A 22,757-nucleotide genomic window follows, 5' to 3' on the forward strand; every position below is an offset into this window, starting at 1 on the left:
ATAGGCAGTCCACGAGTGATCGGCTTCTATCAGACGTTGTCGTTACCCTTATCTCATCATCGACGCATGGCGTTGACTCCCGATTCCCAGCATGTCTGACCCTGCCAAATACACCATAGGATGGGTGTGCGCAGTCGTCGCCGAGTACGTCGCCGCCCAGACATTCCTAGACGAAAAGCACGATCACGCCGAAAGAGTCTCTCAACATGACAATAACGAGTACACCCTTGGTCGTATGGGCGCTCATAATGTCGTTATCGCCGTTTTACCCCTCGGCGAATACGGAATTTCCTCCGCCGCGAGCGTCGCGCGGGACATGGTTCATTCGTTCCCAAACATCCGCGTTGGCCTTATGGTCGGGATCGCCGGCGGCGCGCCAACTGCCGAAAAGGACATCCGTCTAGGGGATGTCGTGGTCAGCTCCCCTTCTGGGGGCCATGGTGGCGTATTGCAGTACGATTTTGGAAAGGCCATACAGGGTCGAGAATTCCTGATGACGGGCTTTCTGGATCAGCCGCCTTCCGTCCTGCGTACTGCAGTTGCCGGGCTTCAAGCCGATTTCGAACAGACGGATGACGGCCTCAATGAGATGGTTGAAATGGCATTGATCAACAGGCCTAGAAAAATGGTCAAGAAGTACGGCCGACCCCCGTTAGAGATGGATAAGCTTTTCCGAAGCGACATTGTATCTGGAGATGACGGGCCGATCCTCAACCCAACGGAAGACATGTTCATTGCACGGCCTCCCCGGACAGACGATGACGATGACCCGGCAGTTCATTTCGGTACGATTGCGTCTGCAAATAGGCTGATGAAGGACGCAGAGGTCCGTGATAAGCTTGCGACTGAACATGGAGTATTATGCTTTGAGATGGAGGCTGCCGGGCTTATGAATCATTTCCCCTGTCTCGTCATCAGAGGTATCTGTGACTATTCTGATTCGCATAAGAATAAGGACTGGCAAGGCTACGCAGCTATGACAGCTGCTGCATATGCAAAGGCTTTGATATGTCGTATTCAGACAACGAAGCTTGAGGCTGAAAGGAAAGTGAGGGAGGAGATAGCTTCAGGTATGTAAGCCTGGCACAGGTTTACAAAGTCATTTGATTATCTAACAAGCTTTAGTTCGACAAGAATTGGAAGATCACGTCGATGATACTCTTCTCAGCAAGCTCACCGTGGCTGAGGGTGCCAACTTCAGAGATTACCATGATGAGCATGAGCCCAGGTGCCATCCTGAAACCAGAATTGCCTTGCTGCAAGAGATTCAAGCATGGGCGCGAAGCTCACACGATCGCCGCATCTATTGGCTCCACGGGCCAGCCGGTACTGGGAAATCAACTATTTCTCGAACCGTTGTAAGCAGCCTTTTCAAAGACAACCTTCTTGGTGCAACGTTCTTCTTCAAGAGGGGTGAGACAAGCCGCAGCAGAGGATCTCGAGTTTTTACTACGATTGCTAAGCAGTTAGCCTCACATGTGCCTGAGTTGCTGCAATTCATTGTGAAAGCGATCAAAGCGACGGACGACATATCCTCGAAGAGCATTGCCGAACAATTCCTCAAGCTGGTACTTGGCCCTCTATCAGAAGCACGAAGTGTAAGCAACAAGAGGTTCGTCATTGTCATAGACGCTTTGGACGAATGCGCGATCGAGGATGACGTTAGTTTACTGGTTTCCCGACTGTCTGAGCTGGTCAAGTCTGAGATTAGTAACGTTCGCATTTTCATCACCAGTAGGCCGGACATCGCCTCACAATATGCGTTCCATGGAATTCATGGGTACTACCAGGAGATTCTGCTACAAGATGTTACCCGAAACATGATTACTCACGACATCACTGTCTTCCTGCAAGACGAATTGTCCAGAATAAGGTCAAGATGGAACACCAGAACCCCCCTCGAACAACTCGACGCGGATTGGCCTGGGAGCGAGAGAATCGAGGAACTCGCTCGCAGAGCCGTTCCTCTATTCATCTTTGCTGCAACTGCCTGTCGCTTCATTCAAGACTATGACTTTGGAAGCCCAGAGAAACAGCTTGCTCGTTTCATCGACGCCGCCAGAGATTGTGGGATCAACGACAAACTCGGCCCGACATACATGCCTGTTCTCCGGCAATTCCAGGCCAATAGGACCAAATCGGAAAAGAGGCAACTTATGGCAATGTTCCAACGAGTCGTTGGTACGGTTATTCTTTTGCAGGAAGTCTTGCAAGTCAGCTCATTAGCTTCCTTGCGGAATATCGAAAGCGATCAAGTGCAAGGCGTCCTCGATCGTCTACGGCCTGTACTTGAGAGCTTGCGAAACCCTAATTCTGCGATTCAACTCTTTCATCTTTCTTTCCGCGACTTTCTTCTGAGTGAAGAAGCGGGAGAGTTCGCCCTGAATGAGAAACACACTCATCAGGAAATTGCTCTCGATTGTTTGGACCTATTGTGCAGACGAGAGCCACTCCACTACAATGCGTGCAATCTACGACCAGGGGATCATCGTTCAACAGTTGGCGATGAACTGGTTCGGCACAAATTCCCACCGCACGTTCGTTATGCTTGTATCCATTTCATTTACCACCTTGAGAAGGGCGAGATGAGACTTGTTGACAATGACCAAGTGCATTTCTTCCTTCTGAATCACCTCATCCATTGGATTGAAGCTTTGAGCTTCCTTCAGAAAACTACAATCGCCCTGGATGTGTTCAAAAGATTGACTGTTTTAGTCGATGTGAGTAAATCTCCTGCTTCATATTTCAAGGCCCGAGGATTAGCTTTTCAGATTCTCCTCGAATCATAACCATGTCTCAATGCACAATAAATAGCAAACAAGATATTGGAACACTAGCTAATGAGCCGTGGTCAGATGACTGGATCAAGTGAACTTCTTGCTTTGCTACAAGACTGCGAATCATTCATTACAACCCACATCTCAACGATCAACGAACATCCCCTCCAGGTATATTGGTCGGCCCTACCATTTTCTCCTAGCGGAAGCCTCGTACGGCAGACCTTTGGGCGTTTTATACCAGATTGTATATCATTCAACATGTCACAGGAGTCAGAATGGTCTCCTCTCGTACACTCATTTAAACGAGAACGGCCAAACCGACATTCTATAGGGTCACTGGCCGTGTCTCCAGATTCCACTGCAATTGCCTGCAACTACTCTGACGGACTCACGTATCTGTGGGATTTCGCTACTGGAGAGCTATTGGATCGATTGCCAATGCAGCAGAGACTCCGGATGGTTTTCTCCGGGGACTCAAAGTATTTGATATTGGTTACGGATGAATATTTTGGCGTGTATGAAAAAAGGTCCAAGTCTCTGTTACGAAAAATCCCAGGCTTGGGAGGGAACCCAAAGATCGATGCCCCGTTGTGTGGAGACATGGACAAGTTCGCATCCGCCCACAATACCCGTGTCGCCGCTTTGTGGTCGATATCTACAGGAGAATGCCGTCCGCTTCCCTTGCCGGCCAATTCAGATGTCGGAGATTTTCGGAACTGTACATGGGACGACATTGGGTTTTCCGAAGACTCTGAACTTATTGTCGGGGTTTTCGCCAGAGACTGCCACCTGTACATCTGGGCTGCGGACTCTGGCCAATGCGTGCGCACTTTGCAGCGAACGCGGTTGGATCTCATGGGCGGCCATGTCTTTCGGCGCTTTTCTTCGTTCGTGCCGTCTACAGAAGAACACGAAGGACAAGTACAGATCCTGGAACCAGCCGAGGGACGATGCTTGTTTACTTTCGGTGGCAAACACCCGGATTCATCGGTTCCCACGGACTTTGCCATATCTCCAGATGGTAGGTATGTCGCGCATGTCGCGTATGCCAGTCGCTTTCCCAGCGCGCCTGCAAACTTGAAGGTCGTCATTTGGGACGTGAAGACCAGGAAAAACTGTCGAACACTTCCCATATGGGAGGCAGCTGCATCATATATCACAGAACGCAACACTCGTTTGATGTTCTCCCGTGATGGCCGATATCTCATAGTCACGGGCTCTTTTGTTGGTATTTGGTCGATGAGCATATTGGAGCAATCACGCCGTGACGACATACACGTTTTTACTCCACAAGGCCGGTCTAGCGGCATCGTTAAATGCTTCGCTTTTACAGACGTCGCGGGACAACCAGTCTTCTCATCTCATCCCAACGGTGTCCTCAGAAAGTGGTCATCAACAAATGGAAACCTCCTGATGATGCTGGAAGATGACATATTCAAAGAACTCTCCCTCCAAGAAACAGTTATTTCACCAAACGGAAAGAATATTTTTGCAAAGACATATGGTGAAAAACAGAAGCTGTGGATCACCGATGAGTCTGGCAACTGTGTGCCAGCACATGCAGCTTCAAGACGACTGAGCATTGAAGTTGCTTCAGCAATTGGTGTTGCGTTCTCAGTTGACTCCAGTCTCATTGCCATTGCTTCGGGTCTAGGTCTTGGTGGTTTCAAGCTTTGGGAAATTTGTTCGGGGATTAACATCCATCATGATCCAGCTGGATGCAGGGCCATGGCCATGTGCCCAAATGGCAAAGCTGTGGTTTACAGCATCTGTTCATCAAGGTTGAAACAAGCTGTCAGAATGTTAACGATTTCCACTGGCCAGTTTTACGACTCCGAAGACTTCGAAGGAAATATTGATGGATTATGTGTCTCTCGGGACTCTGCATGGATGGCTGTACGGACCGAAGTTTGTGTTCAACGCCCATACCATACTGAGGTGTCAATTTGGTCACTGAACACATCCCATCATTGCACCCTCACTCTCAAATTTGAGCGTTTCATCCATTGCATGGCTCTGTCACCGGATGGGGTACGATTAGCTACCAGCTGTTTTGATGACGGTGATGCCCGGGTCGACGTTTGGCTAACACCATCAGGCCAATGCACCTACTCTGTAGATGTTTCACATTCTCCGCAGCTGTTTTCTTTATCTTTCGTCGACGACAATTCTTTACGGATAGATGCTTCCGTTACCATCAACATCCCAGAGGTCGCAAAAGACATCCAGACACAAGAACACGATAAATCGCCCAATCAGGACGACAGGAAAACGTCCCCGCCTACTGTTCCGTTACGGAAGGGCTACGCAATCGATCTCAGGACACGATGGATCACTTGGAACGGTGTCAATGTCATGGCATTGCCGATAGAAATAGGGATTACAGACGATACACTTTCAAGGACACAGCGCGAAGTAGTGGGTGATTACTTCGTGGCATGGGTAGACGATACGGAAGCGAGTAGACTTCGGATGGTAGGGTTTTCGCCAAAACATATGCCTCTTGAGGAGTGACGCTGTCGGTGGCTAGGCTTATTTGTCGCTTTCCTACTCGGCGTATGGGTCTATGGCAAGAACTCAATTCAAGCAGTTATTAGTGGCTGTCCTGTAAACTTCAGTCTTCAGTCTTCAGGAACGTTGAGTTGTAAATAGTAAACTACCGTTGTTACTATACAAAGTACACATTACGAACAGTCTGGTAGTTTGTGCATGTAGAAATAGATCAGTCTCCAATTGGCATGAGGCATTGATTAATATCATATCTGTTTGGACAATGGTTCATTAAAACCGCAATGAGATGGTTTCGAGGTTTACAACTTATTGACAGGAGCTTCTGGCTGTTCAAATCATAACAAGCGGCGATCTGTTTGATTTAATATGTGTTGACACGGCTGTTCTTTCTGATGATCTGGTCTTACATGTATTCACTATTATCAGCAGGGGGGTCCAGCGTAATATTTGCACATAGTAACTACCGTAGAACCTGATGGGACTTGCATTACAACGATATGACGCGCATAACTAACTGAGAACCGCCCTCTGTTTGAGTCTTTCTGGCGAAAATGACGCAATGCAAGTTCTTACACTCAGCCACGGCAGTTATGATGTGGACAAGTATGGTATCACATTGGAACTACTAAAAAATGACAAAGAATTCTTGACTATGGCAAGCCGAATGCCACGCTCGTCTTGCAATTAAACCCCCTCACTTCTTCTCCGCGCTCCCAGTCGTCTCAGAATCGACGTTCCCCGGCACCTTTCCCTCCATGATCCCATCTTCCCCAGGCTGAAACTCCTCCTTCGCAACCGGGGGTCCGTGGAAGTTCTTCCTGGCATACGCAAAGTACCACGTAACCGCAATAAACGCAAACCCAGCAAACACAACCGAGGCGTAGTTCATCGTCGAGGCGTCAACAGGCAAGCTGACGGGCATGCAGAAGATGATGACCGCGAAGGCGATCCAGATAACGCAGATCCAGTTGATGACGGCTCCGAACTTGCCAAGAGGGTACGGCGAGTTGACCATGGCGCGACGTCCCTGAAGGAGGTTGACGAGGACCGGAACTCCGTAGCTGGTCGAGAGACAGATGGTCGCCACACCGGTGAACGAGTTGAACGCCGCGGACGATCCGAAGTAAATGCAGCCCAGAATACAATCCACCGCCGTTGAAAGGAACAGGGCCCAAAGAGGCATGTCGAGCTTCTGGTTGACCTGGCTCCACAACTTGTGTCCCGGAATCGCACCGTCACGGGCGAAGGCGTAGGTACATCTCGAAGCGGCCGTCAGAGCACCGATACCAGCAAAGATCCAGATGCCGAGGATCAAGAACAGAAGACCGAAGCCGCCGGCCGCGGAGCCAGTGACGGTCTTGAAGAGGAGGCCGATGGGCTGCGAGTTGGCGACGTTGAGGAGCATGGTGACGTCGGGGAGGACGAAGAGGATCGGGATGAGGTAGATGACACCGGTGACGCCGGCGGCGGCGACGGAGAGGACGATGGCGCGGGGGACTTCGCGTTCGGGGTTCTGGACTTCTTCGCACATGGAGGCGACCATGCCGTAGCCGGTGAGGGTGTAGGCGGCTGTGAGTCTGTTGTCAGTGTCTTCATCTCTTTCTCATTGGAACAGTAACGTACCTTGAAGCAGACCAATGAAGAAAGACCATCCGGAAGGCCATCCACTTGCAGAGGCATCGTAATGAGCAAACACGAATTCGGCCGACCTCTTGCTCGGCGCCATGGCCAAGATCGTGACCAGAATAATCAACACGGCCGCTCCGGTCCAGTAAATGCACACCTTGTTGATGAGATCCAAGTACCGCGACCCGAACGCGTTGACACCGGCGCAAACCAACATGACAGCCCAGAAGCACAACACAGTCTGCCACTCGTTCGCGACAAAGTCTTCGTTGAAGATACTGATCGCGCTGAGGATCAACTGCGCACCACCGAAGTTGATACTCAACGTGACCGTCCAGTTACCCACCAGCGTCAGCCACCCGTCGACGAAACTGACCATCGGGGCCCAGCCCGCGGGCGCCAGCATCGCGGACCAGTAGTAGACGCCGCCGGCGGTGGGGTAGACGGCGCAGATCTCGGCGAGGGAGGCGGCGATGCAGAGGGAGATGAGGGAGACGAGGACCCAGCCCCAGAGGACGGTGACGGCCTGGCCGTTGGTGAGGGTGATGTACATTGTCGTGGAGAGGCCGAAGGGCACGGCCATGATGGCGAAGGAGAGGCCGAGGATGGAGAGCATGGACAGGTTGCGCGGGAGCTCGGCCTTGTAGCCCAGGCGGGCGAGGGCCTGGTCTGCGGAGGTACGGGGCGGTGAGTCGTCCATTGTTACGGCGCGGATTGAGTCCGCCATTGTGTGAGATGTGTGTGTATGCGGGTGTCTCGGGGAGGGAGTTTGTGGTTTTCGAAGGTGGTAGTCGATTTGTGGTGTGTCCCTTGGTCGTTATCCAAGTCCCGGCTCGAGGAGGTTAATATCGGGGACCAAAAGCCGGTGGACGGGGTGCCGTGCGGGGGAGGAGAAGCAGCGGCCGGCTTTTTTTCTGAAGGAGTGTAAAAAGAAAAAAGGTCAATTAGACGGGTGGGAAAAGTAAACCGCACGCGAGAGGGGGAATTGGGGGAAGACGGGGGGATAAGCGGCGCTTTAGTACGCCGGCAGTTTTTGGAGACGGGCAGACAAGATCAAGAGAGAGGCAGCATATCGAGTCACACACCCAAGGACACAATTCAATGACACAGAAACGAACAGCTCCATCAACTGGGCTACGCCGCCAATGCAACGGGATCGGGGGAGGGGACATGGGGCCTTGGTCGACGCGCTAGTCTCTCCCCCACGCCCCGCAGACGTGAGGAAGGGTGGAAACGCCGAGATGGGTTTGATGGGATATCCTTCTTTCGATGAGTTCGGATGTTGTCTCTATTGAGAGGGTGTTACTTGTGCTCTTGATGTTAACTTGCTCTATAGGACTGCCAAAGAGCTGGTGACTTACACGAAGCATCGTAGATGCTCTCATCAGAGAGCAATAGTTGACAGTCAGAGGCATCAATCACAACAAGCGATATCTAAACCGGGGGCATGAAATGGGACAAGAAAATGGAGACACCGAGGAGAATGGATCTATGGGGTGTATTGGGTCCGGTGGTTCGTGCGTATCAGTCGCGCCGGCCGGGTCCTGAATCATGAGACATGTCACTCACTCGTCGGGTTGATAGACAGATATCAAGAGAGATCCGGATTGGATTCGAGCAAACGCGGACGTAGGAAGGTATCCGACATGACATACAGCTGTAGCTGATATTGATAACCGCGCCTGCGTGACACCGCCAGCCACAGCTAACCGCTACCGCAGGATCGGTTGCAGGGAAAGCAAGGCGAGAAAAGGCTTGTTTCTCCAACCCGTGATGTCATGCTACACTACTCAACCCCTCCCCGCAGACACACGGCTGCTCATGCGCTGCAACGAAGCAGTACATGAGATGCACGACGATCAGCGTTTTCGGTTTAGGGGGCGGTAGCGCGCTCTATTGCTGTCCGTTGAAGGTTTTGGGTGTGCGCGAAAGTTGGTTCCATCCAGACGAACGACACACCTATCACATCCCCCCTGGTAGGCTTCATCTCCTGACGACGCATCTTATCAGCACCCGTCAAATCTCACCTCGAAGAGTGTTCTTCATGGCTGTCGGTGAAGCCGGGCCTAAGCTCATATAAGCATACTCTGCCGAACCGTTCGGCCTGCACACCCTAAACGAACGGCTCGATACAAACTTATCCAAGAAACTCACACGCTCTCTCATCTCAGTATTCCAACATCTTCACCTCGTTTCACGAGATTCCCAAGATCGACAAATCCCCACAAGAACATACTTCCCACCTGACCACCTCTCACCCTCATCCCCTGAACCCCCAAACCCATCGACTTCCCGCGAAGCCGGTAAACCGCTGTCGCGTGTGCAACGGGCAATCAACCCCAAAAGTCCGACCGACCACTCACAACCCACACAGACCGCGCTCTCACCAACACCTCACATCTCCAGCCGCGCTCCACCTTGCCAGTAGAGATAACAACCCAGCAACGCACCCGTTTCGCGGACCGCCCTCCTCCCCTTTCCCCTCCTTATCCGTGATACGCCCAAGTTTAGAAGTAACAAGCCACTTGGCTGAACGACGAGCGTGCCGGGCATCCTATCTCTGGAGTCCAGTCTTGAAAGTCATGAGATGAGATGAGCTTCAGCTGAGCGATTGCGATCAATCAAAGAGTGAGTGACAGGGGCTCGACGGTCGCTGTCGTCACGGACATGTTCCGCCTTCAGGCTGACCATGAATTGACAGAATGGCAAGAAATTGATAGAGATAGAGATAGGTAGGGAGGGACTGGACGGCCAGAAAACTAGGGGTCTGCCTGTGCTTTGGTCTGAACCCGGGAGAGTCCTTATCAGCCAGCCGGCCCGATGCCTCACCTCCCTCCACCTCTCTAGCGCCAGCTCACTCTTCACGTTCCCGTCTTTCCAAGGTACATTTGTATCAAACAATCATCCCGTATCCCCAAATCCATCTCCCATCATCACCAAACTCATCAGAAGCCCTCATACCCTTCACGACATCTTCAAGCCGGCCGCGGTGTAGATATCGTAAAGCCGATGACTCCTCTTCACCCAGATAAGCCACTCACCCCTGAAATCCGTCTCCATCATGCCGATCAAAAGCCGAGGTCCCGCCCCAGACTCCTCATTTGACGCGTCCGTCGGCCCCTGCCGATGCCAGACTGTCGGTCGGCGACTTTTAGCAACCCGCCAGCCATCGCGCGTGTGTTCGTGAGGCTCTTCGAGAAGCGTTCTAGCCGGCGCGGTGAAATCCTTCCCGCGGTTTCATGGTTTGACGTGAGCCTCATTCTCCATGGTCTTTGATTTCACGTCCTTTTTCTTCGTGCTTCAGACTAGATCAGAAGCTCAAGTCGTTGAATTGGCCATCACATGCACGGCTCCTCAGCATCGTCGCCGGAGCCGCCCGATGAATCCAGGACGAAGTGGACACTTCTCTCTAAATGCCGACGAGAATTCGTGCTGCTCCATTTTGACTACGTACTAGGTACGACTTTCTAGCACCGGCCATGTTCTGAAAAAATCATATCGCGCCGTATCCCTCGTTGAACCCATGACCGATGTCCCTCGGAAAAAAGACAAATCCAAATGCCTTCTTTTGAGTCCCTCTAAGTCCTTCCCAATCGCTCATTCGCACACCAGATCCCCGGAACGCCTTGCGATAATCCGATTCATGTGTCAAAAGCCCACACCGCGGCCCGAGTGCCGCCCTGCCAACACGCCCAACGTCTACGACGCCTAAACTCACTTTCCGAGTACCTGTTTCTCAGTGTCTTCATCAACTAGTTTCCTCTGTTTGAGGATCTTGACGAGTTCTGTCATGGTGACCGGTCTGGTCAGGAAGAGGTCCATTCCGCTCGCGAAGCCCTCCTGGCGAGCACCAGCCGATCCCAAGCTCGTAATGGCGATTACCACTACGGGCGGGAGGTGGTGGGCTCGCTCAAACTTCCGAATTCGCCTCGTGGCTTCCAGCCCGTCCATAACGGGCATGGTAATGTCTGTGGGTCATTAGCTTAAGCTTCGACACGTTCTAGGAAGCCTGCGACGTACCTATAAGGATGCAGCAAAAGCGGTTTGGTTGGTTTGTGTATGTTTGGAGAGCTTCCAGCCCATTGGAAGCTGTGGTGTGCTTCTTCTGAAGCCTCTTCATGTTCGCAGACAGAATCTGTGACTGTCAGTATGACTCCATTAGACGCTGCTAGCCAAGAACGAACCTTCAGGTTGATAGGGTTGTCGTCCACAAGCAGGAACTCTTGGAGATTTACGTTCTTCGATGATGGATAAGAAGCCGCGGTGGGCGGCGTTGCGGTACCCGGTGTTGAAGTAGCCGAGGCCGCAGCGGCTGCAGCTTTCGCGGCAGGTCGGTAAGGGAGCGTCAAGGTGAAGTTTGGCTCGGCGGCCTGGTTGTTCCAGGTCTCAAGTGGCGACTGTGATATGACTTCGGCGGGCGGCGTGGCCATTCTCACGCTCTTGATACTCTCAGACTGCGCCCTCTTCCGGCCGGGTGACAGTTCGGACCGTATCGCACTAGATGGCGGGAAAGGGCCGGAGAATACGTCGGAGGACGGCCCGGCACCTACCATTTTGACAGCTTGGCGCTGCTGCCACCGGTCGAGAGCACATGCTAGGGCTTTTGCCACCTTTCTCGGCCCAGTGCTGGGGACGTGTCAGCAGTAATCATCTCTGTTGGGCTATGCACACTTACGGTTGGGCAATGAACTCCATGACGGTTTGCTGCCGGGAGCGGCGATAAGAGGTCGCGAGCTTCTGTGCCGATTCGGCATTGCCACAAACAACAACGAGGGGGGTTTCGTTGCCTCGAGTATTGGCCAAATCTATCTTTCGGAAAGCCTCTTCGCTGCAGACCATCAGGTCAGCCGGCGAGGGGGCCCTGTCGGCTCTATCGTCGGTGATATTGACGTCCAGCCACTTGAAAGGAAGACTCTCTACAGGAAGGTCTTGGCCACCCAGGCGGAGCTCCTCCGAGCTGTCGAGGCCTCGGCTGAATCCGCGCACGGAAAGACGCTTTCCAGCCAAGCAGCTCAAGTCAGCGGAAAACTTGCGCCCGCGGCTGCCGGCCTTGCGCGACAAGATGAGAGGCATGGAGACCGTAATGCTTGTTCCGTGTCCAACTTGGCTCTTGACACTGATCGTTCCGCCGAGAGTGGCAACGATCTGTCTCACCAAACTCAATCCCAAGCCTGTACCCGGAGCCAAAGAATCCTCTTGCGAGAAGGGCGTGAAGAGTTTGTTGCGAAGGAAGTCTTCGCTGATGCCCTTACCCGAGTCCGTCACAGTGAGGACAACCATAGACGCCGATCTTGCCGATTTGTGCACCACTTCCTCCTGTCTCATCTGGACCTTGATGAAACCACGGGATGTGTACTTCAAGGCGTTGCCGAAGAGGTTCATGATGATGCGGCGGAGGGCGCCTGGCTGCGCGTGGAAGACCCAAGAGAAGTTTGGATCAATATCGACCAAGATCTTGACGTCTTTGACATTGGGGGCCTGCGGTTCAGATGGCATACGCTTATGGCCAATGCCCTCTGATGTAGCGATGGCATCGAGTTTCTCTTGGGCTGGCGTAGGAGGTCCAGACGAAGAGCCATGTCGGGCAAGCTGCGACGCGACCATGTGCTGGAAGCTGTGGCCGATGAAAACGCTTTCGATGACCTCTTCCACAAGAAGGTCGAGGTGAACATCCGATATCAACGTCATCATACCCGATTCGATGGATGTCGTCGCTTCTTGTCGCAGCCCACGCCCTGGTCCGTTATTTCGTCGCTGGGATTTCGATGCTCGCAGGTAGGTATTTACCTTGCTGTAATCAAGCAACTGCGTCGACGTCAGTTTGCAATACAGGACATCAGTAGATTTGACTTACGTGGTCGATAGTATCCAGCAAGGTTTTGCCAGATATTTCAATGGTGTGGATGACATCCACCTGGAATGCGTCAAGCTGTGTATCGTGGAGAAGTTCAGCCGCGGCGACAACTCCGTGGAGGGGAGACCTCAGCTCGTGGCTGAGTGAGCCCAGAATGTCCGTCTTCGCCTTTTCCGCAATCACTGCATCTAGTCGGATGATCTCCGCCATCGTCACCATGCCGAAGGCTCGCAGATACGGCAGATCTGCGTCAGGCGTCAGGATACGTGACGCGCTCTTGCTCCAGACAAAGCCCCCAGCATAGCATCGCTCTTTCGAAGGGTCCCAGAGAGGCACCACCGCCACACTTCTAGCACCAGGAAACATGTCTACAATGGTCTTGGCCTCGTTTCGTCTCGTGAAATATGAGTACGCTGCACGAGTCTCCGGTCGAGTCGCTTGCTCGCTCTCTTCGGTCGGGGTAATGTCTGCGTCGTCGTTTTCACAGTCCACTGAATTCCAGTTGCCCATTTCGTCGTAACTGAAGACCTTGCCATTTGGATACCGGCGCAGCAGCTTCTTGAGGAACCGCTCGCGCAGTGTAGTACGGCCCGACTGGGCGCTGCCGTTCATCACCCCCTCCACCGTCGAGGATCTTCCAAAGCATTTGCACCACCTGTCGTTTGGGTCCTCGGGACGTTCCGACAAGCTGTCGTCGCTGCTAGAGAAGTGGTTATCCGCAACCTCGCTGGCCCTACGAGGGCCGCTCACGAGACCACCATACGAGGCGATACTTGCGTCAAGAAAAATGGCACCGTCCACTTCCAATGCTTTCCTGATCACGTTGGCGGCGCGCGAGAAGATCTTGATGGTCCCTGTAAGTCGGGGATCTGGAGGCGCAGAGCTGGATGTCGTTGTTGCTACGGTCGCGGTCGATGCTGTCGTCTCGACGGAACTGCTAGAGTCAATCTTGGACGGAGAATCGGAAGGGTCTTGGCTGATGGGGTTTATGTTCGGTCGAACGGCATCCGTGGAGTCGGACTTTGGCGACGGCGGTTCTTGCTCCGGCGGTGATGTCACGGGCGTGTCGAACCCTGTCGAGGAGGATCTCGGCGATGGGGGCTTCGTAGTTGGCGGTGTGTCCTCCTTGCCTCCGATGAAGTCTCCCAGTCCTTGAACCATGCGTTCGCTGCGGCGGTAGCTCTCGTTGACCCTCCTTGATTCCAGGTAGTCCATCACGGTCTGTGACATTTCTTGGAGAAACTGGACCGAATCGGCATCCAACCCCGACCTCGGCTTGTCGTCGAAGATGCAGTACACTCCGATATTGATACCTTTTGGGGAACGAATGGGAACACCTGCGTAAAAGCGGTTGTGCGGGGCGGCATCGATGTATGGGCGGTTGAAAAACCGGCGGTCGAGGGCAAGGTCGGGGATTATGGACACAGGAAGTCCATCATCGTTCGTTGGAGCAGCCAAGTTTGCTGCCTGGGAAGTCTCTCCGACGAGGACATGGTCGCATATTCCGAAAGAGCGAGGAATGGCCGTTCCACAGAGCCACAGAGGATTCGCCGTTGCGCGTTTGGCATTGGCCGTGAGAGGAAGAGACCGAGTAGCCTCGGCGACGACATACTGGTGCTGGCGGTCGAAGATGGAGATCAGTGCGCGAGAAGCATTTAATCGGAAGGCTCCCAATTGCGCAAAGGCAGTGAGACCGGTATCAGGCGACGACGAGATGGCCGAGAACGGGATCGGGCGGTCGGGGCTGTTGAAGACGGCACTGGGGATGTGGAAGGAATCATATCTAGAGACACAGTATGTCAGCAAAGACGATATGGACATACAAAACTGCAATCTGGCGAACAAGCTGGCAGAAGGTTTACGTACTTGAATGTCTCCCATTCGCGGGCGCCTTCAGATATCTTGTTCATGCTTCATACAGGATCGTGGAGGTTTGCGTTGAAGGTCGTCTAGCCCATGATCTGCCGGTCGTTTTAGGAGGCGGCGCAATAACAACAATGGGTGGTTTTGTTGTTGATGTCGTCGTCGTCGTCACAACGTCGTCTAGGTCGAGATCCTGATCAAGGAGTAAGAGCAATAAGTGGGCAAGCAGACAAGCATGAGAGGTGAGGCGGCGGGCATGACTGAAATGCCGCTCCACCCCGCTGTGGTGGAACAGGGATCCCGGAAGCCGGGATGGGCGCTGTTCGAGACGGATGGGGGGAACCAGGCAGGCGACAAGCGGCGAGAGGGGGCCAAAGACTGGCGGATGGAGGTAGACACGGAGGTGGTGGTGGTGGTGGTCTTGGTCCTGGTCTTGGTCCTGCTTGCTCTTGCAGCTCGCCTAGGCGAGTTTTAGTGCGTCCGTTGACGCAGCAGGCAGAAGGCAGAGGGCAGATGGATCAAGGACGGCAGGGAGGGATGGGTGATCCTTGAGTTGGATGGCATGGGAAACCGGTTCCTCGGGCAGGTTGGCATCCACCGTCGTCGCTCCATCGACCATCGACCATCGAACATCGAACGTCGACCCTCGACAACACCCCTCGTGCCTTCGTTTTGCGTGTTCCGGGGTGTCCCTCGGAGATTCTGAGATGCACTAGGGTCTAGTGGCCGCCGAAGAAAGCGTGCGGCTTGTGTCTTTGGAGGCCAAGGGCAATGTTTTGGCGACAGATGGGCCGGAATCCGTTGTCTTAGTTCTCGATTGCTGAAGCAGCTTGGCTGCGCTGGTTTGCTGCTACCCGTACCGCCGTGCTGCGTGCCGAACGGGCTCGCCACACCACACGGGACGGATGAGCAAACTTTGGATGCCCAACCTAGAGCCTCGAGCGGTGCAAAAGGACTGACTGCCGGACGGATGGCGACCGTGAGCGTGAGCGTGACCGTGACAGTCTCGGTTGGCTGCCACTGAGCAGTCTGAGGCGAGTTCTTAGGTCTTAGTGTAGGGGTCTCGAAGACTTTAGCGGCCGCCACGCGTGCGTTGTGGAAGCCAATGGCGAGGTTGGCTTCTGCTAAAACGGTCTTGAAGATGGTGGGATGGCACAGATGCTTCGAGGGGGTGGCGTCCGGGCCAGACCCTGTTTGATTTGACTTTCCGAGTGTTGGGCGTTTTGTTGGAGGGGGATGTGATTTGTGATTTGGGTAGCGAGATCTGAGGGCGAGGCCGATGGCGAAGATGGTTTTTCGAAGTATGCGGTAGTGATCAGCGAACTCAGGTAACGTAGGGCAAAGCTTCTGTCGCGGTCGAGGCCGAGGCCTTTGCTGATCACTTGTCGTGGGTCGTAGGCCATCGTCCTCCCAGATTCTTCCTCCACTTGATTCTCGCTCTCTCTCTGTCGACTCCTTGGACGGAACTTGACTGATGCTGGTGACCGAGGCTGGAGACGGTGAAAACAGCCAACCAGACGGACAGAGTGATGACGGGACTGGCTCCGGGATCCCTGGAAACAACCCCCACAGCTTGCCCATGTCACCCGCTAGGCTCCTGGAGTACTGGCGCAGTAGCACCCTGGAAATCGTGGTGGGCAGCCGATGAAGGAGAGAACACGGCGGGCGCTGATATCGATGGAAATCGGAGACGAGACGGGGCCTTGCGCTTGTCACGTTTGATTTGGCCGATGAACTTCGGAATGGAAGATTTTTTGGTGAATGCGGTGAAGCCGTGAAGAGTTTTCTGCCGTGTGGTGATGACAGCTGCTCACAGTTGCGGTCATGAGTACATGTCAGCTGGCAGACGGCACTACGGATAAGGGCAGGAACAGGCAGGAACATCCCTTGGGTGCACCTTCCGCAGCATCGCCAATGCCAGCAATAGCAACAACAGAACGGCAAGAGCAACAGAGACACATCACAAGATGGAAGGCAGGTACGAACATGGAAACAGCGGGGTTTCCCCTCAAGAATCGGCTGAGCAGGAGAAGGAGCCACTGCAGCAGAAGGAGCTTCTTGCTCTTGCTGAAGTTGGAAACTTGGAATCTGATCAATTGGCAACAGCGGGAAGCTGCCAACGAGCAGGGTCCTTGACTCGCTCTGCCCCGCTCCTTCCCCTTGCCTGACATGGTGGAGCCGCACTTCCCTGCGAACTCTCGGTTGGGTCCACATATATCATGGAATGCTGTGCTCTGTATGGTCACCTCGGCACATAGTTTCTCCTCTCGACCAATGAGATACTCCAAAAGCCCGGTCCGGGTGACGGGTACGTACCCGTTTCGGGTGGTCCTGCTTCCATCTGCAGGTCCCCATTATTCCCGGTACGTACCTCATGCGCGTTCCAAGTTCCAATTGCAGCTCTGACACGCACTCAAGGCACTTCATTTCATTTTCACCACAATTCTCACTGCCTCATCATCATCAATCATCATCAATCCTTCAACCTGCAGTTCTTCATCACAACCACCAACACCAGTCTTAGTCTCATCCGCTATTGCATGGGCCGCGCGGGCGTAAGGGTCCCATCATCACCACGTAATCAAGAATCACATTGACGAGCCTCCAGTCTCCAGTCTCCTCCTTCTTCAGCGCCTCTTCCCGTCCCTTTCGCATTCGTCCAGTCTATCAGGCCATTTAATTCGATACTTTTTTAAACAACGGCGTCCAAAGCGCAAACGTCCGTGGTCTGAATATCCAACTTTTTCAACTGCTCAAAACCACCATCTTCGGTTGAAGCACTTCAGCCCGTCCCAATTCCGCCTGCCTCATTTATGCAGCTCAAAATGAGACGAATCAATCCCGCCCGCCATCAGCTCAAACCATCGTCATCTCATCTCATCTCATCTTCTGTGGACAGCCCTTCATTCGTTCTCTCTTGTACGCCCTCCCCTTCATCCAGAACATCGTCATCATCAGCAGACCGTCAAAAATAAACCCCCTCCCGCGTGTTTGGGGGCCCAACTCTCACAAAAGGACCCTTCCTGGACCCTGATTCAGCCCCTGGTCAGTCCCGTATCCCTGCGTCGAGCATCCCGTTACTAGTTGCTGTGAATGCCGCGAATGCCACCGTCCCCGTTCTTCGCCCCAACAAAGTCCCCCTTCCCCCCGGCCGCTCACTACGTAAGACCCCGAAGACCCCGATCGTTAACCCGGGTCGGCCATGCCACCGCATCGAGCCTTGGATGCAACATCGTCCTTACCACCCTGGCCGGCGCCGGGGGTCAGAAGACGACTTGATCACGGATCAGGAGCTTCTATCTGCCTCTCTCTGGACTGGACACGAACTCGTCTTAACACCGATAGAACATTCTGGCAAAATCGACACAGTCGTCACGAAGCTTGGCGTCGTTGCCATCTAATTGTTCAGCATGTGGGAAGAAATGAGCCAGGTTTCAAAACAAGGCTTATAATGGCCACAAGCAGGCTTGTGAAAGTCCCGTGTTCTAAGTTACGACTCAGACAACCGCTTTGCGCATGACACTGAATTTCCATCCCAAAGCACACAAACAGGGCAAACCGCTCATGAGCCTCAACAAGATGGATCCCGTCCGCAATGCTTCTAATTCTAGGCATGGTCAACCAGCTTCATCCCCCCGATGACGCCCTCAAACCCGCCGCCCCCAATAATCCCCAACGGAGCCTCCACCGCAATCGGCTGCCACACGTACCGGTTGCCCTGCCATCCCATCACCGTCAAAAACTCCATGGCCCCGTCCCCGACGTCCAGGAACGTCTGCCGGTCCCGTCCGATGAGGCTCGCCTCCGTCCACTCCCCCACGGGGAACGTGTAGTTGAGCGCGTACACGCTCTCCCCCGAGAACAGCATGACCGCATCCACAGTCCCGTTGCCAAACCACAGCCCGCTGTCCCCGCCGCTGAAGACGGCCCCCTTCGACGCCGACGTGGGCTTGATCGAGAACGAGAGCGTGTAATTGCGCCCCTTTTGCGTGAGCGGCGTCGTGATGCTGCACGAAGGCGTGAGCACGGCACCCTCGGTCCCCGTCTCGCACGTCGAGCTTGCGTGGTACTCATTACCCGACAAATCCCTCACCGTGCTGCCGTTGCCACCACCCCTGAAGTCGTATTCCACAATCGTCGACCCGACGGACGCGATTCTGCGGTCGAGGTTCTGGCCCGGCGCCGAGGGCTGCAACTTGGCGAAGAGCTCCGCGTACCCAGACTCACTGACGTCGCCGCCCCACTGCTTGTCCGCGAGCGCGGGCAGCCCGTCCCTCCACTGGTAATACGCCTCTGTGACCGTCGTCGCGTTGGGGCCGAAGTCGTTCCACTGCGGCGCGATGTGGCCCAGCAGCGCCTTGCTGTCACGAGCCGCGTTGTTGGTGGCGTTCTCGCGGTCGAAGACGTTGGGTGCGAAGGGCGTTCCGTCGGGTGATCCGTGAAAGATGAATTCCAGGCTCAACTCGTGGCCGTACCACTCCGACCACTTGCCAACGGTGTAGATATAGTCTCCGGAGTTGAGCACCTCGTAGCCGTTGTTAACAAAGTCCCATAACGGGTTCGCCTCAAAGTTGGCCCAGTGCTGGATAGATACGGACTTGTTCACGTCGCCTCCGGAAGACGGCGGGAACGTGCCCCAAATTCTCACGTTCTTCCCCGACGTGCTAGTGATATAGTCGTTCATCTCGTCCACGAAACGCGTGTACTCTCCAACCAAGGCCCTGCTCGCGTCAGTAGACCACCACACAAACAAGCCCACGGTGAAAACTTACTCTTCGCTCAGAGTCGGATCGACATACTCATCCGCCCCGATGCTCACAGTCTTGGTATGGAACCAAGGCAAGAACACCCCCCAAATATCCTTCATCGCCGGAATCGTGTCCGGGTTCGAGATATTCAACAAGCTCAGGTCCGAACTCAGCCCCAACTCGGGCCTCCACTGCGAAATCACCAACGCATGCCCCGGCGCCTCGATCTCCGGCAACACCGTGACACCTCTCGCGGCACACTTCTCCTGGATCTCGTCAAAAACCTCCCGCGTGTACGACTCGTTAGCGCGCTTGTTCAGCCCCTCGACCGCCGGATCGTCAGACCACAGCCGGAAGGCAGCGTAGAGCTCGAGCTGCCTCTCGCGCGAGTATATCCCCACGTTGTTGTAGAGGTTGTCACTAAGATGCAGCTGGAAGGTGTTCTGCTTGAAGAAGGACATGTATGCGCACATCTCGATCAGGAAGGAAGCAGGATAGTAGTGAAGCGCGATATCGAGCTTTCAGACATGAAGTTAGTCAGACGCCGGAGGAATCGGTATCAGAAAACGGAGCTCACCATCATCCCACGCGTCCCCCATCCGGGACTGTCCACGCCGTACCCCAACTCCACCTCGCCGCCCCGGAGGACCATCTGCTGCAGCACCGTCCTCGTGCCCCACCACGCGCCGAGCGGGCTCGCGCCGGCGATGCGGATCCCGTCGACCGTCACGTTCAGCGCGTACCCCTCCGAGGTATCCCTGCCCGCCGCGTCCTTGAACGCGGTCGCATCGTCGAGCGTGAGGAAAATGGATCCTTCCTCCGCCTCGGCGCCGGTTGAGACGGGAATGGAGAGGTCCAACACCGAGACGAGGTCCTCCGCAAAGGTCTCCGCGAAGGATCGCAGCGTAGGCGGGATCAGCGTCTCGCCCGCCTCGTCGCGCGACTCGGCGTACTCATCGTGCACTATGATCTTCTTCAGGAAGCTAGAGGGGATGGTACCGCCGGTCGCGGTGTACGGCACGGTCGAGAGGCCGGGGAGCGATTCCGCTGCGGCGCCGAGGCCGAGGGATAGCGTGAGGGCTGTGGTGAAGCGCATGATTGCGATTGATGCGATTCCAATCGCCGATGGCATGTCCTGGCTGATATCTCTTTCAATTCGTTCAAAGCCCCAGTAGCTACCTATATATCCGCCCGCCGCCATCTTATCGATTTCCCGAAACCGTTCGACGACCCCATCGTCGATATCACACAATGACGGAGCACGGCGCGGGGTAAACGCGCCGGGAAAACACCCGAAATGAGGAACCAGTTAGTTGTGCGATTGTAGAAGGTAGCAGCCGCGGATGATCCCCAACTGGACCGGTTTACCCCTCTGTTAGCCATTCGATCGTATCACCCCGTACCTTGCAGTGGTATTCTCTCGCCTGTGATTTGATAGCAACGTTGCAATTTGTTGGAGTGATAGCGGGTGGTGGTGGTGGTGTTGCTCCTCGGCCGAGTGGGGTCTGCCGAGCTGCTACTGCGGAGCTGGGTTCGGGGGAACGATGGCCGGGGGTTGGTGATGTTGATAAAGCTGGGGTAAATGGGTCTAGGTTGCGATCGTTGTGGTTTCTGGGCGGTATGATGGTTTTTGAAATGTTACATTACATCAAAGTATTGCGGTAACCAGTGAAGCCTGTGTCGATGGTGGACTCATCCAAGGAAATCTTCCGTGATGTCACGTTTTCATCGCCCTCTCAATCGTGTATCTCACCAGTTGTCCCACGATAAGAGATGGGAAAGATCCATAACAATCCAGGTATCCTGATCAGTTTGTTTCAATGAAGAATGAGCCGATGTTGATGATTCCCGGCATATGAACATGAAGCCCCTACGACTCTGCCTGTCAGTGAAGCTCTCTCATACGAAGCGAGGCAGTCGAGATCGTTGTACTCTGCAGCATTTTCTCCATTCTTTCGTCTTCTCTGCCTGCTTAAACTCTTAACAGGTCTTCAAAGAGTCATTTTGGGGTCTCTCATCAAACAGGTATGCCATCATCGTCATCATTTGATGAGGTAGTTGAATTCCAACTGACCTTGTTTGAAGCCGGAGGTTGAAGTTCATTGGTAGGGTCATCTATCCCCAGCTCAGACGTAAATCTCTCAACTTAGCAAATTCTCACTATTGATTACTGTTCTGGGTAATTGATTCTTGAGCTTCAGCATTTCAACCTGTTTCTGAACACTTTTAGAGTCATTCCTAGGCTATGTCGAGCTCCAAATTATCCCGTTACGTGCCAAGCGTCTCTATTTTTCGGTATTGGGTATTCGATTCTCTTTCTATCATGATCCAAATCAAATTGATAAATATCTGATGTGAACAACTGCTCATAATCTTCACAGCAAACACCCCGAGCCATCCATGGCGTGGGGTGTTAAATGACAAGTATCTGGTTGACTTGAATGTGGTCTTTGATACCTCGACGGTCTTGAACAGATGCAATACCTCCCAACTCAGAAGCGAGCTCCTTCAGCTGTCTATATTCTACTTCTGTTGCAACATAGGTAATGTATGATGTTAACACCCTCATCCCACGCCTTGTGCCTCATTGTGGCTTCAAGCAGGCGTTGAATACTAAAACAACTCCAACAATTGTTCTACATGTCTTGTAGTGCGACGGTCAACGCTTTCAGGTTCAGAACACCCCATGAACGCAATATATTCAACGTGAAAAAGTCCTCAACGTGATTATTCAACAAATTGGTGCACTACAGGGAATAATGATACTCGAACCAACGTGGCGTGTTCATCGTAGACTTATAGGATCACGTGTTGAAGGGCGATGAGGGTAAGAAACACCGTTTCCCCATGGTAGATCAACTGGAAACACTTGAAGTTAAAAAGGTCTGCGAACACGAATGGTCACAATGATACTCAAGAGCGAAGTGATGTGGGCTAGGGTCAGGAGTAACGCGTCAAGAAACGGAGAAGCCCGACAACAGAAACTCATCACCCACCCGGTGGGATGCGAAAGATCCACCGACGTTGTCCACCAGCGAGCCGACGTCGTATTCGATCAGCAAACATCTTGAGTTCGAGCGTGAACTTGCAACCATTCTTGTAACAAGAAGTCGCCCTGTTTCTTATGTGAACTCGGAGATGACTACTTTCATATTGACAAACCTAGTTGAGGTAGAACTAGTTTAGTTGCGCATATGCAACACTGCCTAATTGTACGTAGACAACTGTTCAGCCATGCGTACCTGCATACTCTTCTGAAGATGTCTGCGTGCATTGATGCGTGGTTGTCTTCATCCTGATTCAGTCATTGATGAAAAGGGGCATCAAATTGGTGTTGAGCGGTCTGAACATCAGTATCGGTATTCGGGGTCTCCC

General features: G+C 53.6%; 4 protein-coding genes across 4 annotated transcripts; 1 reads left to right on the forward strand and 3 right to left on the reverse strand.

Annotated features, from left to right (window-relative positions):
• Positions 1-91: 91 nt before the first annotated feature.
• On the forward strand, positions 92-2,358 carry CkaCkLH20_10756 (g-protein beta wd-40 repeats containing; the record flags this gene model as incomplete). The annotated part of the gene is made up of 4 exons (XM_038893470.1): positions 92-1,070; positions 1,126-1,413; positions 1,471-2,181; positions 2,249-2,358. The coding sequence occupies 4 exons, from the start codon at positions 92-94 to the stop codon at positions 2,356-2,358; spliced, it is 2,088 nt and encodes a 695-aa protein (XP_038741283.1).
• Positions 2,359-5,985: 3,627 nt separating this feature from the next.
• Positions 5,986-7,644, reverse strand: CkaCkLH20_10757 (uncharacterized protein; the record flags this gene model as incomplete). Its single annotated transcript, XM_038893471.1, has 2 exons — positions 5,986-6,860; positions 6,915-7,644. The coding sequence occupies 2 exons, from the start codon at positions 7,642-7,644 to the stop codon at positions 5,986-5,988; spliced, it is 1,605 nt and encodes a 534-aa protein (XP_038741284.1).
• A 2,987-nt stretch (positions 7,645-10,631) lies between these two features.
• CkaCkLH20_10758 (sensor histidine kinase response) lies at positions 10,632-14,681 on the reverse strand (the record flags this gene model as incomplete). Its single annotated transcript, XM_038893472.1, has 6 exons — positions 10,632-10,885; positions 10,938-11,052; positions 11,102-11,543; positions 11,593-12,722; positions 12,772-14,554; positions 14,638-14,681. 6 exons carry the CDS (start codon positions 14,679-14,681, stop codon positions 10,632-10,634), a joined length of 3,768 nt encoding a protein of 1,255 aa, XP_038741285.1.
• A 3,560-nt stretch (positions 14,682-18,241) lies between these two features.
• On the reverse strand, positions 18,242-20,478 carry CkaCkLH20_10759 (glycosyl hydrolase family 20; the record flags this gene model as incomplete). The annotated part of the gene is made up of 3 exons (XM_038893473.1): positions 18,242-19,355; positions 19,407-19,900; positions 19,960-20,478. The coding sequence occupies 3 exons, from the start codon at positions 20,476-20,478 to the stop codon at positions 18,242-18,244; spliced, it is 2,127 nt and encodes a 708-aa protein (XP_038741286.1).
• Positions 20,479-22,757: the final 2,279 nt, after the last annotated feature.

Source organism: Colletotrichum karsti (assembly GCF_011947395.1).
Source record: "Colletotrichum karsti strain CkLH20 chromosome Unknown Scaffold42, whole genome shotgun sequence".
Classification (NCBI taxonomy): domain Eukaryota; kingdom Fungi; phylum Ascomycota; class Sordariomycetes; order Glomerellales; family Glomerellaceae; genus Colletotrichum; species Colletotrichum karsti.